General features: G+C 37.4%; 1 protein-coding gene across 1 annotated transcript in view; it reads right to left on the reverse strand.

The window, feature by feature from the left end:
• Nucleotides 1-16,718, reverse strand: part of MORC1 (MORC family CW-type zinc finger 1) — a 167,228-nt gene that overhangs the window by 98,261 nt on the left and 52,249 nt on the right. Inside the window, 4 exon segments of the mRNA XM_029938704.1 lie at nt 1,343-1,486; nt 4,262-4,326; nt 6,449-6,519; nt 7,253-7,332. Of these exon segments, the coding sequence (XP_029794564.1) occupies nt 1,343-1,486; nt 4,262-4,326; nt 6,449-6,519; nt 7,253-7,332 (360 nt within the window).

Below are 16,718 nucleotides of genomic sequence, written 5' to 3' on the forward strand. Positions count from 1 at the left end.
CCCTGTTCCAAGAACTAGGAATACACTACTGAACAAGAAAAATAAAGCTCCTGTCTATGAAGTTCCTCTTCTTTTGAAGGGTAACAGACAGTAAGGGTGACCAGATCATTTCAGATGGTGATAAGTGGTAGAAGGAAAATAAAGCAGGTGCTGTAACATGTGAAGAGTAACAAGGGGCAGGGGCCAATGGTAGGCACTGGCTTTAATTAGACAGCGCAGGAAGACCTTCTTGTGGAGGGGACTTTAGAGTTAGTGCCTAAGCAACACCCCTAGACCAGCAGTAAGGAGGTCTCCCCAGACCCCAGATACAAGGTTCAAGTGCCAAGGCTGTAAGGCAGGAGTGAGCTTCAGAGGTGTGAGAAACTGGAAGCTGGGTGGTATGAGGAGAATGCAGTGGGAGGACAGGTACTGGGGGGGAGGAGGGCGTCACGGGGCAGGCAGAGGCCAGATCACTGGAAGACCAGTTCTATTCTATATCTATTGGGGTTTTAAGCAAGAGAATAAACTAATTTTTTAAAGATCATTCTTAGTGTTTCCACATAATATGAAAAATATGTATTTATATACTTGTTCCTTTTACTGGACTGTAAGTTCTTTGGCAAAGGGCAGTAAGTCCTCACCATCTTGTGTGCAGAGCTTAGTACCATGCCTGGCGCACGACATGGCAGTTGTTTGTTGAATGAACACATGAATGAACTGCTAATTCCTCGAGAGTGAGAAATAAGATGGAAAATGGTCCCCTGAGCCATTCCATTAATCACAAGAATTCTGTTTGACCCCTGATCCATTTTACTGGTCACAATTACCCTGTCTGTCTACATAATTCATGAAAGCAGTGCATGGAGTTTTAGACCATCAGGAAAGCACCAGAATGTATTACTCAGGAATCCAGATAAGTTAAAAAGGGTTCATAATACATGCTTACGCAGGTAACTTCCAAGAACTCATACACATAAGAGTTGCACAAAATGTTAACAGGGTTGCTTCATAAGACTATGTATTTTCCTTTCCAAAAATTTCTTTATTATGCCTGTATTATTTTTACATTGGTAAAATATTAAAATCCAAACCTGAGGAGATGGTGCAAGAAATGATAAAAATCAAGTTGCTCAGGAAATGTATTGAAAAAATTTCCCAAAGTGTGCTTTTCCTTCAAGCAGGCATGCAGTTCTGCCGATATTATAAATTAGGTATATTAATGCTTTCGCATTGATGGGAAGGGTGAACAGAAGACAGGACACCAGTTCCCGTCATGATTAATCCCTCAACTAACTCCAAAGACAGAATCTTACCGCAACCTCCCTCATCCTGCCTCTGCCTCTGAAAACAAAAATATACTTACAAGGACTTCCGTTTCAACTGTGGGCCCACTTTCTCATGCATTTTGATCAGGCGGTTATTACTGTAAATGAACATCCCAGCTTGGCTTCGATTTTCTATGTTCACTCCAAAGAACAGGCAGAGAGTCCTGGCTTTTTTTAATTCTCTAGCATTATATTTAGAAAAATTTTTTTAAAAGTTTTTATTAGATAGAAATATACAGTTTACACACTGCTAATAATTAAACTGAGAAGGTAAACATCAAAGGAACTAAATGTAAAATACCCAGATATTTTGCAAAACCTAGTGAGTACACTCAGTATCTAGCCAACTATTTTGCATAAACATGATGGCCATAGCAGTCAAACACAAACATTCTTAGATTGAAAAACAGCTTTGCCAACTTAAACTTACAAGAACAAGAAAATGCCAAGAGATCTGTGAAATGTTAAGTGGTCTAATATGTACACATAGCATTTTTGAAAAATGATGATTTGACTACTTTAAAATTTAGGTATTTTTAACCCTGGATGTGATTTCTAACTTTCAGCATGTCCTCAAGCCTCTAAAGAGCCTATATAAATTGGAATATGCCAAAAGATACTCTTTAGCTTTCTCTTTCTCCAAAATCAAAGGTAAATCAAAGTTAATAAAGCAATTTTACAAGGGTACAGACATGAGCTCCTGATTTTCTGACTCTGTCCTGCTATATTATGTTTCATGTTACTTTTCTATTAAAAGTGTAAAAACAGAAATGGAGACATAGCAGAATATGATAGAAACAACCATAGAAACAGGAAGTTGCTTGGAGCTATGGAAAACACCTGGCTGTGAGAACTGGAAAGGTAGACTTGGTTTCAAAAACAAACTCATCTCTGTAATGACCATGTGACTATGGATGAGTAGCTTCAGCTTCCTGTCTCATCTGAAAACTGGGAAGAATACCTACCTAGCCATTTGGGATGCCAGGAGGACTAGAGGAGGTAATGTCAAGTATAAACCCGGAACAGATTAGGTGCCTCACACATGTTGTTTTCTGCTGCCTACCAAGAATGATACCAAACATAATTCTTCCCCTCCACCCATCTTGTAGGTCTCATTCCACAAAAACAGCTTTTTATTTTTAAATTATAACTACATGCCACTACAATGGGTGTAATATGCTTACTGGACTGGCAAACACATCTCTCATTAAAGGACAAAGAAAAAATCCTAATTAGTCCTTCTACCTGAATATAATATACTAAGTATGTTAGATTTTATGAGGAAATTATTGACTTGGATTACTATATTATGCATTTTTAAATAACATGCTCCTTGGGGTAAATACCTACCAATCACATTTTTTCTCAAAAATGTGTACTCAATATTAAATCCTTACTCTTCAACAAAAAAGAATACGGACTCTGTAAAAGACCCCAAAACAGGATGTTGCAGGATATGACACAAGCACTCTGCAACAATAAAGTGGCATGTTGGTTGTATTCAAATTTGTAATAAAAGCATTTTGCTATAAAAACAAGTTCACACCAACTGGCATTATTATTAATACAATATAGGTTGGTCACCTTTCATACACAAAAATGTAACTACTAACAATGCATCAACCAGAGTTTTCTTTCTCAAGACTTTAAAGAGGGCTTTGCTATAGAAATAGCCTAAGTTGAACTGACTGATGAGTGGATAAAGAAAGGGTATATGTATGTGCGTGCAAGTGTGTGTGTGTGTGTGTGTGTGTGTGTGTGTGTGTGTGTGTATAATGGACTATATATATATGTCATGAAATACTACTCAGCCATAAAAAAGAATGAAATCTTGTCATTTACAATAACATGAATGAAACAAGAGAGTATAATGTTAAGTGAAATAAGTCACTGAGGGAAAGACAAATGTCATATGTTGTCATTCATATGTAGCATTTAAGAAATGAAACAAATGAGCAATGAAAAAAGAGAGAGAAAGAGAGACCATCCAAGAAGAAACAGACTCTTAACTATTGAGAACTGAGGGTTATCAGAGGGGAAGGGGGTGGGGCAATGGGTAAAATAGGTGATGGAGATTAAGAAGTGCACCTGTGGTGATGAGCACCAGCTATTGAATGGAACTGTTGAATCACTATATTGAACACCTGAAACTAACATTAGACTGTACGTGACCTAACTGAAATTTAAACAAAAACCTTAAAAAATTAAAGAGGCTTTTGCTTTTTAATGATGATTTCTATGGATTTAATAAGTACTTATTTTGTTAAATGCATAGTTAACACTTTAGGTTTGAGAAAAATTGTGGTTATATAGGACTTCATAGTTCATAAACAATAATTCTGGAAATCAATAATACTTCCCTAAAAATTGGTTTCTCAAAGTTACCCAGTTTTCAAAGAATGACCTTACTTGACAACTCTGATTATTCTGTTTAACTTGTTTAACACCCAAGCTGGAGACCAAGTCAACCTTACAAATGGAAATAATGGTTTTATAATTTAAGGTTGCTATTTTTATTTTAACTATATATGTGGTACATTTATTTGAAACACTTTCTAAAAGTTTTAAATTTTATGCAGTATTAGACGAGAGAAGAAACCAGAACCAACCCTCTAGAGGGCTATGTCTGCTAAAGAATGCAAAAAAGTAAAGTTGTCAGCCAATCCTCTGGGCAGAGTTCACTTCTTCAACAGGATATTGAGCTAATTTTTCACCTTGTATTCAGAAGTTTTAATATTATATAAATCATATGTATGCATGCAAATTTATATTTTATAAATACCTTCATTAATTTTGTGGTTGGGGGATTTTGACCATATTATGCTTAATATAATAAGATGTCATAAGCTGAGAAAGAGAAGTTATCACATTAACCACCAAATCTGCCTCCTCAGAAATCTGAATTTGCTTTATCAAAATGCAGATGATTCTGGCAAACAGACAATCTTACATCTTACCTCTGTTTCGCTTTAAGAATCTTATGCTTTGCTTCTACATCTTCCAAAGCTTTCTGTAATACATCCTGGAGAAGTACATTTGGTTAGGAGAGAACATAATTCTACTAAATTAATGAAAGCTGAACTGATATTTATTATACCATTATCCAAATGTTTCACAAGGGTAACAGTGATAGGTCACATTGCCTAATGCAATTGTATAATGGTAGACAATAAATACTTGATAAATGATTCTGTTCTAATAGCTAAGGGGACACACCAGCTCCTTGCCCATGGTTCTCTTTTTGCACATATTCCAATGTTCTCTCTCTGTCTTTTAAAGAAAAGGCTATTGGTCCTTGTAATGTCACACTGGCTTTCACACAAACTACACAAGCTTGGGAAAGTCATTCAATGGACCTAGACTCTGAATTTTGTTTGTGAGAACAACAACAAAACACAAAGTCAAGTGATCAATTACTGCTGCTTCTTTCAGAGAAATAAAGTTGTTATTAAAAATTTTGTCAGTCACCATAAGAAAACATCTCCTTTATATCAAGTTCCAGATACCCTTAATACTTCCCAAGCTTTCTCTTTATAGGATATCCCATCCCTAGGCTTTTTTCTTTTCAGAGTACCTCAATACAATGCCCACCTGTCTTTCTTATCTTCTCCTTTAATTTGATATACTGGCTCATTTACTGCCCTATCTCTAGTACATGCCCTCTAACCAGGCAGAAAAGAAATAATGCATCATTATAATTTCACAAGTAACAATGGATTTTTAATGTGCTCCATCTACCTGATATGAAGGATGGGCATCTCATTTGGTGAGTATACCACTGACCGAACACGATCTTCACTGACTTTAAAGTAAAAGCAAATGGTAAATGATTTGTAAGTATTTCACTTTAAATTCAACCACTTAACTGCCTAGACGAATTTAAGAGGTCAAAAGCCAAGGTCATTCCACTTTGCTCTCTTTGCCCAGCAACAAAGCAAGGTGGCCAAAGACACCTCCACCCCCCTTCCTGTCAATGCACTCAGAGCGTGCACAGAGCAAAGAGGCAATGAGAGGGAAGCCTAAGGCAAGAAGAAAGCAAGGTCATGACCCGTTAGAAAGAGTCTGCTTCTCTTGTCTCTCAAATACATAAAGCCAAGGAAATTGATTTCTTTGAGACAAAATAAGAAAAGCTTAAACCTTTCTTTAAAAATCAATAACAGTAAGATAGGTCTATGTTTTCCTTAAAATAATAAGTGAAAAGTAAAAAGGGTAAGAGAATTTTGGGAAGGCCATAGGTAGCTCTGCGGCATTACCATGTGCTACTCTTTGATTTCATTCCCTATTCATGATCATTAGATATGAGAGAGCTCTTTATCAAACTCAGTCCTTGTCCTTGAAAGCTGAAGGGTGAATCATGGAAAGGATTCATACACTGAGTCTGCAGAAGAGAATGAAGGAAAAGTGAAGTAAAGCATTTTTTTCCCTCCATTTACCTATTTATCCCTTTATATGCAAGTGAATAAAATGCTGCTTCATAATTTACCATGATAGAAAGCTTTGTACTGCATTTTTGGTAAAAGTTAGCAAACTTACATGTCCTGCAGCAATATTTTTTTCTTGGTTGCCATACATTATAATTAATAATAATAGTACTTTATAACCTATCTTACTCATGGGCGTATTACAAGGATTACAGAGATGTTTATAAACTATGTGGAGCAACCCATAAGAAAAAAGCTTTGTAAGCTGGAAATACTGTTATTAATATTCATAATTATAGCACATAATTCCTAGCGCTAGAAAAAAGGATGGCTTATTAGTCTTCTCCTTGCTTTCCCCATTTATTCAGGTCCATAGAGAGCAATAATTTGAAAAGATATTTTCAAGGAAACTTGATAGGCTGCTTTTTTTTCTGCTAGTTTTTCATTATTTTCTTTTTTTTCCTCATATTACTATTCTTTTCATTTTAAAGCAATGAGCTGCAGTCTCTTCCCCGCTGTTCCAGATTCGCCCCACGTTGCTCATCTCTGCTCAGACCTGGCCTTCTCTCCTCTGCACGCCTCCGCTCTGTTTACCTGGGGTAAACTCAGCTTAGTTTCGGAGCGTGTCTGTGTTTCTCAGTTTAGGAAGTAAATGATAAGAGACAACTGTGTACAGGAAAAAGCAAATGACGCTCAGCCATTCAGGAAGACTCTATGTCGTACCTTGGCAGAAGACAGAGAAGTTCTGTCAGGCTGGTTTGCTGTGATTTGTGCTTCTTTCAATACGCTTTCAGCTGGAAGCAAAAGCAAGATAATTACAATATCAGGACTTTCTTTCGAGCAATTTTAAGTGAGCAGTGTGTGCATACATTATGGCTGTGACCAAAGGGAATGGCTTGCAGATAATCTGAGAAAATCCGATGTTCTTTCCATAGCTCCCACACACTCTGGGTGCAGACAGCCACACTGCGCTTCCTCTTCGACATGACAACTGGCAGAGCATAACTCTATACCTACAAATTAAAGGGTTATGACTGAATATTCGGCTGACTGAAAACTCTCTACAATCTGTGATATACAGATTAAAGTTACTCCTTGCTCCTGGATCGCTGGGAAAGGATGGCTTTGTCCTCATTGTGGGGAGAATGAATGTGTATAACATGGCTTCTTCAAGTGGGTATAAAGCTAGTCTCTAAAATGATCTAACTCAGCATCATGCCAACCTGTGTTTCTAATACGTAACAATCTAGTTCCAAGTGTGTATTTGGAATAATAGAAAGTAAATAATAATAATAGTAATAATAATGATAATAATAATAAACAAAATATATAATAATATACCCTTAATTCAAAAATCATAATTCAACAAAGCCAGAGATAAAAAAATGTGTTATGAAGCTCCTTAGAGGCAGGAATTCAATTAATTGTGGTCATTCCTACAATGCTGTGACCGTATACATCTCAGAATAAGGGCACAGTTAATGTTGGCTGAATGAACAATGACGTAGGCCACAGATAATCACATACCAATCTTCACTGCTTCCTCTGCCTTTTTAACTTCATTTTTAAATGCTCCTTTAAAAGAAGACGTGACATAAAGATACTTTCTGAAAAGAAGAAAGAAAGAAATGATCAAGTCAGATTATCATTTTAAGGTACCTAATACTTAGAGAATATTCTTTAGGAAGAATATATACTCCAGATATATATAATTATGAAGAAAGATTCACAGAGTAAGTTGCATCCAACTGGTAAATCAGCAAACTGTATACCTAGAAAGAAATTCCTTGCCTTTCAATATCTGGTAATTTTGCTTTGGAGATAAAATTTCTGCCCATACAAATGTTATTTATACATATAAAATAGGATAATTTTCTTAAAAAGAAAAATTTCTATGCAACCGCTCCATTATCAAAATTTCGAGCTAACATACATAACCCTCTTACTCAGGTCACGGACACTGGATAAACCAGTTCTCCTAGTCCCAAACAACTATCTCTAACTATAATGCTCGGAAACATACATCATCATTTTAAACTACCAAAACATATTTTCCACTTTATTCCTCAAGAAGCTTGTTTTTAAAACCTGTTCTTTTAGTGAGAGCAAAGGTGCTCTAGAACAATCAGTGAAAAGGAATAAACAAATAAATAGATAAATATAAATCTCCATAAACTCAAAGTCAGAGCAACGTCAAGGTGAGGAAAGCCTGCTGGCACAGAGGTTTCCTGAATGCAGATGAAACTACGTATATCTCTTAGAGAGGATCCCTGAAAGTCAGGATTTTTAATATTGGTTTAAATCATCACCCCGAGAAAAACTTCCAGGATATTGGATTTCAGAATGTTCAAATTTCTGTACCTCTCATTCTGTAACTTTTGCCCTATACTCATATAGACTCAGGAGCTCACCATTCTCTGATACCTTACATGTTTAGAAAGGCATCAAATGTTCAGCAAGAGGTGAGTAGAGAACTCTTTCATCCCTGGAAGCCAAAATATACTCAGACATAAAAAAGGGGAGAGAATGTAAACCTATGTGCCCGAGTCTCTACGAGGGATAAGCAAAAATATGGCCCACAGGCCAACTGGGCCAGCAGCTTGGAGACGGAATGTGATCACATATTTACTATCAGGCCCTTTATAGAAAAGGCTTACCAATCCCTGGAATCTATGCTAAAAAGCAATGGCTTGTGAATGATGGCTTGACCTAGAATTGCATTTATATGTTCTGACTTTCAAATAATGTGTGTAGTAATGCAAATCCATCACTATACAAACAGGTCACACATAGTTAACTGTCTGTTAGCCAAAGTCGGTTTATAGTTAAGACTCTCTTCCATGATCTCAACAGATGCTGTACAGGTATACTCAAGACAGAACACCTTCATGATTAGGCATTAAGAATTAGACGACCTGGGCGTGTCTGGGTGGCTCAGTCAGTTAAGCATCTGACTTTTGATTTCGGCTCATGTCATGATCTCACAGTTCATGGGTTCAAGCCCCTCATCGGACTCCATACTGATGGTGCAGAGCCTCCTTAGGCTCCCTCCCTCTCTGTCCCTCCCCTGCTAGAGAGCTCTCTCTCGTGCACGTGTTCTCTCTCTCTCTCAACATAAACATTAAAAAACAAAAAAAAAAAAGAAGACTTGGACTATCTGGTCCTGCCGGAGTTAAAGTCCTCTTTGTGTCCCTAAGTAGTGCAGGACTGGGCTCATTATTTCATTTTCTGTGATTCCATTTCCTATCGATGTGGGGATGGTAACAGTGGTATCTCTCTCACATGGTTGTCACAAGAATTAAAGGTATCAGTAGAACTAAAGAACTTAGAACAATGCTGGCTTGGGATAAATGTTTACTATACTGTTATTGTCTAATAATATTATCTATTAATATTATATTAAGTACTTCCCCCTTAATGTGGGCTTTAGAGGGGAAATTCATTGGGAATGAAGAAATAACTAGAAAAATTTCTTTTTTCTCTTAAGACTCTGAAGGATTTGTAGAAGTTTGCCCAGTTATCTACATGAAAAGGCTTAATGTCAAAAAATAACTGGGGGTGCTTAGGGGGCTCAGTCAGTTAAGCTCCTGACCCTTGATTTCAGCCCAGGTCAAAATCTCACTGTTGTGAGATACAGTCCCACTTTGGGCTCTATGCTGACCGTGCAGAGCCTGTTTGGAATTCTCTCTCTCCCTGTCTGCCCCTTCCCTGCTCGTGCTCTCTCTCAAAATAAATAAACTTTAAAACAATTATTTGAAAATAACTGTCATTCTATATTCCTCTACTTCCATGGTTTCACAAACAGTTCAAGTTATAATAACTAACTTTGTCTCTTTAGTGCTAACTTTAATGTTCATTTTCCAATGAGAGTAGTTAACCATAAGAAAGGAACACCCATAAAATCTAAAGGTAATCTGCAAATTTTCTTTCACAATGAATGTTTTACATTAAAGTTTTTTTAATGTTTTATTTATTTTTGAGAGAGAGACAGTGTGAGGAAGGGAGGGTCAGAGAGAGAGGCAGACACAGAATCCAAAGACAGACTCCAGGCTCTGGACTTACTGTTAGTACAGAGCCCGACATGGGGCTCAAACCCACAAATCGTGAGATCATGACCTGAGCCGAAGATGGATGCTTAACCAACTGAGCCACCCAGGCGCCCCTGAATGTTATTCATTTAAGTCCTAACCAAGGTGTATATCAAATCAGTCTCTGTAACATTTAGACAACAGCAAAACTTAAGTTTTAAAGCAAAAAATTATTGAGTCTCTATATACTAGAATTACCATTTTTTTTTAAATCACACATTAATCTGGTATGAATCATTCAAGTCATTTTTTTAAACTAATGTGAAATTAAGGAGAGGCTGAACAATGAAATGATCCTTTAAGGATTATATGAATTAAACTATTTTATAGTTCATATTTTATAGCATTTTACAGTCTCTGTGCTTATGCCCTAGAAAGCAAAAGTGACACAAAAGATACCAACTATGCATTAGTGCTCAAGTTTAAACAACAAAGATGAAAAAAACATGTGCTCTGTTTGCACTCTGTGCCACTGAGACCACCTAGTCACAGATGGCCTGAAACATCTCAGATGATCTGCATGCCCTCATAATTTAAATTTTACAATTGTAAAATGTGTCCCTTGGAGGACCAGGAAGAGAATCCATCCAGCCGTCAGCTCCTCCCTCCTTGCAACTGACGGCAGGGACATGGAGTTCCCTCTAGGACAGGGCCTTCAGTTCCATAGTGGTTAGGACTTTTTCCAAACACATCTCCCAAACTTTACTTTGAGTTTACACTTCTGCCCACAACCCTGGCCCACAGCCTTCACCTCCACTGTTTCTGCCTTCTAACCACCCTGTTCTGCCACATGTTAGGCCTTCACTCTTCCTCACATATTTCACCTTCTACCTCTGTGTTTTTTTCCATCAATGAAACTGCATTCAAATATTTTATGTTCACTTTCTACAAAAAACAGTTTATTGAATAATTTCTTCTAAAGGAGCTGAAAAAACAGAAGGTCAATGAAAACTGTTGAGAGGCACCCAGCTGGCTCAGTCGGCAGAGCATACAACTCTTGATGTTGGGGTTGTAAGTTTGAGCCCCACACTGGGTGTAGAAATTATTTAAAAATAAAATCTTTCTAAAAGAAAAAATAAAAGTATTGAGGAAAATGAAAACTAAGTAAAAAGTTTTACTCCTTGGAATGGTAAAAATAAAAACAGAAAATACTATTAATAACAAGTACAGATTTGGACCCGGACAAAAGGGTACTTGGTATGAAAATAAATTGGATCTACTTCTTGGAGGGTAATTTAATGGTGTGCCCATAAAAATTAATGATGTACCTACCTTCTGACTCAGAAATTTACTTCTCTAGTCTGTTCTTTAGAAATAATGGCATATTAGCATAAATATACATCTGTCCAATGATGACCAAGTTTGTCCAATTTAGCACTGTAACAATAAAAACTCTAAAAATCCTAAATATATACCAATACACAGTTAAATAAACCATAAAGTACTGGATATAATATTTAACAATGACAGAGAAAGATCGCCAAGAGATAATTTTTAAGTGAAAAGAGCAAGTTGCATATAGATTTTATGTTTTTCCTCTAAAGTTTATTTATTTATTTTGAGAGAGACAGTGCAAGTGGGGAGGGGGCAGAGAGAGAGGAAGACAGAATCCCAAGCACGGTCCATGCTGTCAGTGCAGAGCCAGACACAGGGCTCAAACTCATGAACTGTGAGATCATGATCTGAGCAGAAATCAAGAATTGGAAACTTAACAGACTGAGCCACCCAAGGACCCCTAAACTTTGTTTAAAAAAAGAACTCTGTGTATAAATTTGTGTGCATGCACACATGTACATAGATAAATGCATTGTGCACAGACAATCTGGAAGAACATTTATTGAACTAGCAGAGGTTCCCATTTGGGGAGATTATGGATTCCTGGAGCACTGAGTGAATGACAAGTGGTAAAGGGGATTTTACTCACTTGATTTTTTTCCAATATCCAACTCTGTGTTATTTGAATTTTTATTAGTTTTACCCTTTAAAGAGCAAAATAGAACTCCTCACCCTCAAGAGAAATAAAAATATGAAAAAACAGTACATTTTAAGGTTTTATGTTGCAAAAGTGTAGAGCACAGCATAATAAAGCATTTTGAGTGACTCTTTTGATCATAACCACCTGCAGAAATTTAAACTTGCATTGGCCTTTAATACTGACATGTACAATTTGTGCGAAACATTTTGGCTAATATACAGTATTTTAAATTTAAAATTTGGGAAAAAACAGACTACAAGTAAAGAAAACTACAGTTCCAAACTAATGCAGAAAAAAATAGCCCACAATTATGAACTATAATCCTGTTGCAGTATCCACAAACGTAATTATTCTTTTCACATTATGAGAGTTTACCTGGCTTGGTCATACTCTATGATCGTGAGAGTCCTTACTTATTCAGCAAAACTTGTAACGAGGCATGATCAAAAATGACCTAGATATTAGGTAGACCACTCAAACTTCCTACATCCAGAATGAGTAAAAATAACTCCACCAACCATCACTCCTAACCTCTACCCTGTACCTTCCCTATCATTCTTAAGATTTTGCTCAGGTAAAAAAGTTAGAAGGCATTCATGGCTCCTCAGTTCCTCTCCACAAGCAAGCCATCAACAAGTCTTGGTGGCTCTGGGTTTACAGCATATCTATAAATTCACCACTCCAGTCAAGGCCACAGTAATTTCTCACCTGGAATACAGTAATGGTATCCTAACCCATCTCCCTTCCTCCTTTCTTGCCCCATAAAATCAATTCTCCATTCAGCAGCCAGAATAATCTTTTAAAAACATAAATCAAGCAATGGTTCTTTTCTCAAAACTCTTTACATACTCAATACAACCACTTCTTGTCATGTTGCTACAGCATCTGCCCACATCTACCTCGTCTCTTCCCAGTCACTGTGCTCTAACTATGCTCGCCCTTTTACCCTGTCTTCACACTTACTCTCCTCTTCCTGCAAACGTCTAAAATTCTTTCATGACTTACTGTGGTGCCCACCCTCCAAGATGTCCTCTAACACAATTACTGCCCACCTGGTATCTGTGCCTTTGTGCAGTGCCCTCCAACACTGAATCCAGGCTGACCTGTGTGACCAAAATATCATGGTTGAAATGATGGTATGTGACTTTTGAGACCAGATTCTAAAAGACTGGAATTTCTACTTTGTTTTCCTGAATTGCTCCCTTTGGTAGAGGCCATTCCCTGTACCATGAAAGCACTCATGAAGCCCAGTGCAGTGGCCCCCATAAAGAGGAACCAACTTGCCAGCCATGTGAGTCAACCACCTTGGATGTACACCCTCCAGCTCCCACCAAGCCTCCAGCAACCCCAGCCAAAAATCTCTTGGCAACTTCATGAGGGATCCCAAGATAAAAGCACCCCACAGAACCACTCTCCAATTTCTGACCTATAGAAACTGAGAAATAATGGATGGTTACTTTTATTAGGAAGCCACTAAATTCTGGGGTGATGTGTTATGCAAGGGTAGATAACATATTCACTCTCTCAGTTTATTCAACTCTCTGCTCAGAAGATATTTACTTAGAACTAACTTTCTTCCTTGATTTCCCATCCAGAACAGTTATCCAACTCCCCTTTCTAAGTCTTTATTTCCTGGCCTTTTCTTCACACTTAGTATTACCCACTATTTTATTTATTTTTATTTATTATTTGCTTATTGTTTTTGTTCCTCCACTAGAACATAAGCTTTATAAGAGCAGGAGCCTTCTGTTGTTATTGCACTGAGTCCCAAATGCCTACAAGACTGCCTTGCATAGGGTGGTCATTCTGTCTACTTGTCATAATTCAGTTGTACAGTAACAACTAATGTTTATTTGCAAATATATAGAGAAGCATGCTGGGAATTTTCATCTTTAAAATAAAATATATTTTGGGGACACCTGGGTGGCTCAGTCATTAAGTGTCTACCTTTGGCTCAGGTCGTGATCTTATAGTTCGTGAGTTTGGGTCCCACAATGGGCTCTCTGCTATCAGCACAGGGCCTGCTTCAGATCCTCTGTCTTCCTCTCTCTCTACCCCTCTGCTGCTTGTTCTCTCTCTCAAAACTAAAATAAAAACATTTAAAAAATACATTATTAGGGGCGCGTGGGTGGTTCAGTCGGTTGAGCATCCTGCTACAGCTCAGGTCATGATCTCATGGTTCATGGGTTCGAGCCCTGCATCAGGCTCTGTGCTGACAGCTAGCTAAGAGCCTGGAGCCTGTCTTCGGATTCTGTGTGCGTCTCTCTCTCTCTCTGACCCTCCCCTGCTCACGCTGTCTCTGTCTCTCTCTCTCTCTCTCAATCTCTCAAAAATAAATAAAACATCAAAAAATGTTTTAAACAGTATTAAAAAACATATTTTTATTTTAATCCTCACAACAATCTGAAATGGCAGAGGAATTCTAAATGCAGAAGTGTCAGGCTTAAGGTGCTGCTGAAGGTCCACAGCTAGTAAATGACAAAATCAAAGCTCAGATCCAGGTTTTGTCGAACCAAATTTTGTTTTCAACTACTACTGTACAATAAAAGATTAAATAATTAAGATTATACAAATTCATGAAGGGACACATAAGATGTACAGTTTACAAAAGAAATACTTTTGAAGTATTATTAGTCTATTTAAGTGAGTGGGATGTGAGATGGTAGGAAGCATCTCTAAATAGTGAAAAGCACAGTATTCAAGAGCAAACCATAAACTTAATGTCCCTGAATAACCTAGAGAACCTTGCTGCTCCAATGAAAGCAGGCTGACTCCAATCCCATGTCATTTGGGTTCCTTTCAGTATTATGGGTCTACGGCCAAGCAGTTTTAATGACAAATGAAGATCTTTAGACACTTTAACTCTGTCTCCATTAAAGCTTGCAAAAGTGACCAATTTACATCTGTCCTTAGACCTAAAATGTAGAGATTTAATGCCTGTATAAATCTGAGAACTATTTCTCTACTAAAGTTAAAGAATCCAAGCCAAAGAAAATCAGTAATGTCTACTGCCTAAAATCAAGAAACATGGCCATATATTAACTTGCCTGTTTTATACAAATAATATTTAAGACTTCAAGAGTTACAAACCTTTAAAACCTTTAAGTTGAAAAAGACCTTAGAAATCACTTAGCTAAAATTCTTCCTTAAGTAATTTTCCTATAATCAAGACTCTTCAGAAGCAAATTTGTCCTCATCTTGGGTGGGGCTGCCTTCCACTGCTCAAGAGCATGAACTTCACTAATCTCATGCCATACTCCTGGCCTTTTCTGAGTTGCTATACCTCATGTCATGTGTATCTGGAGAAACTAAATTTGCTCTCCTGGACATACTAGATTACTATTCTGGGTATTAAATCTCCTAGCTGGACTGGAGACTGATTGGCATTCGACCACAGGAAGCTACATGAGCAATCCCACTTCTCTAGTGTGTCTTGTCCTTGACCTCTGTCCAACAGGAAAGTTTTGAATTTGATAGTGGAAAATCTACTTTTAAAGGAGCAAAGTGCTGGGTGTATCCAACAAAGACAGCTCAGGAGAGCCCAAGTATATCCAGAGTAACACTGGGCTGTTGTTTCATTTCTCCAAACACTCATCAAAATATGGAGTCACAGGTGGCAGTAAGTTATATGAATTCTCTGAAGATCCTTATACTAAACACCAATAGAAAAAGGCAATCTGCGTGTCTCTTCCTTGCAAAAAGAGACTAACACCGCCATGCTGAGCTAGCTCTGTCTTCTACTTCTAGCCAACCATCCATGTTCTGCCCTCTGGATAACCACATGACAAGGTTATCACATTTTCATTATGGCCTTTCTCTCCTACATAAAATGATGCTCAAGTCCATCAATGACCAGATAGTTCATTTCCTGTGACCTAGTAAATCCATGGCCCTCCTAAAGCATCCCCATCCAAACCTCTCTCTCCAAACATGGTGTAAACAGGATATGGTTTATCAGTACCATCACCATCTTGTTCTGCTCATTAAGTTCCATAAACATTTTAGCAATTATGTCACACTCTCACCTTATACTAAGCTGTGATCAATTAAGACATCTTTGCTTTTTTTTAATGTAAATAATTTTCAAGTCCATACTTACATGATAGACTTTTAAAATGTAAACTCGGGTCTGTACATTGATTATAGCAAACTTATCTTTTGGACTTCAACTCTTTCATATGGAAAAGATTCCTCCTAATTCAGGGTCAAACATAAAAAGGTGTTTTTTTCTATACAAGTTACTGATAAAAAGGTAATGAACAGAGTATGTTCAAGGAAGGAAACCAATGACATGACACTAAAAATTCCTACCTAGTCCTCTTCTGAACCTGTTAGAGACCCTGGGATAAAAGTAGCTAAAGCAACTGTAATTTTACTCACAATATTCTTTTTTCTGTTTGCTACAAAAATATATAAAATGACTAACCACAAAGTATAGTCATGTATTATAAATAATACTTCAGGGTTCATTTCTAGAAGTTTATTAGAACCTGGGTCACCAAGTAGCAAAAGCATTTAATCACTGTTTAATACCTTTTACATGTTTTACATGCCCCTACTTTAGTCAAATAGGGACATTCCACGCTTTTAATTTGTTCTGATGCAGCCATGAGAGCTATAATACCTTTGAAGAAAGAAAGAGAGAGAGAGAGAGAGACAGACAGACAGACAGACAGAGAGAGAGAGAAAGGAAGGAAGGAAGGAAGGAAGGAAGGGAGGAAGGGAGGGAAGAAGGAAGGAAGGAAAGAAGGAAGGAAGGAAGGAAGGAAGGAAGGAAGGAAGGAAGGAAGGAAGGAAGGAAGGAAGGAAGAAGGAAAGAGAGAATAAAGGAAAGAGAGAAAGAAGGAAAGAGAAAGAAAGAAAGAGAAAGAAAGAAAGAAAAAGAAAGAAAGAAAGAAAGAAAGAAAGAAAGAAAGAAAGAAAGAAAGAA

The sequence above is a fragment of the Suricata suricatta genome, chromosome 5 (genome assembly GCF_006229205.1).
Source record: "Suricata suricatta isolate VVHF042 chromosome 5, meerkat_22Aug2017_6uvM2_HiC, whole genome shotgun sequence".
Classification (NCBI taxonomy): domain Eukaryota; kingdom Metazoa; phylum Chordata; class Mammalia; order Carnivora; family Herpestidae; genus Suricata; species Suricata suricatta.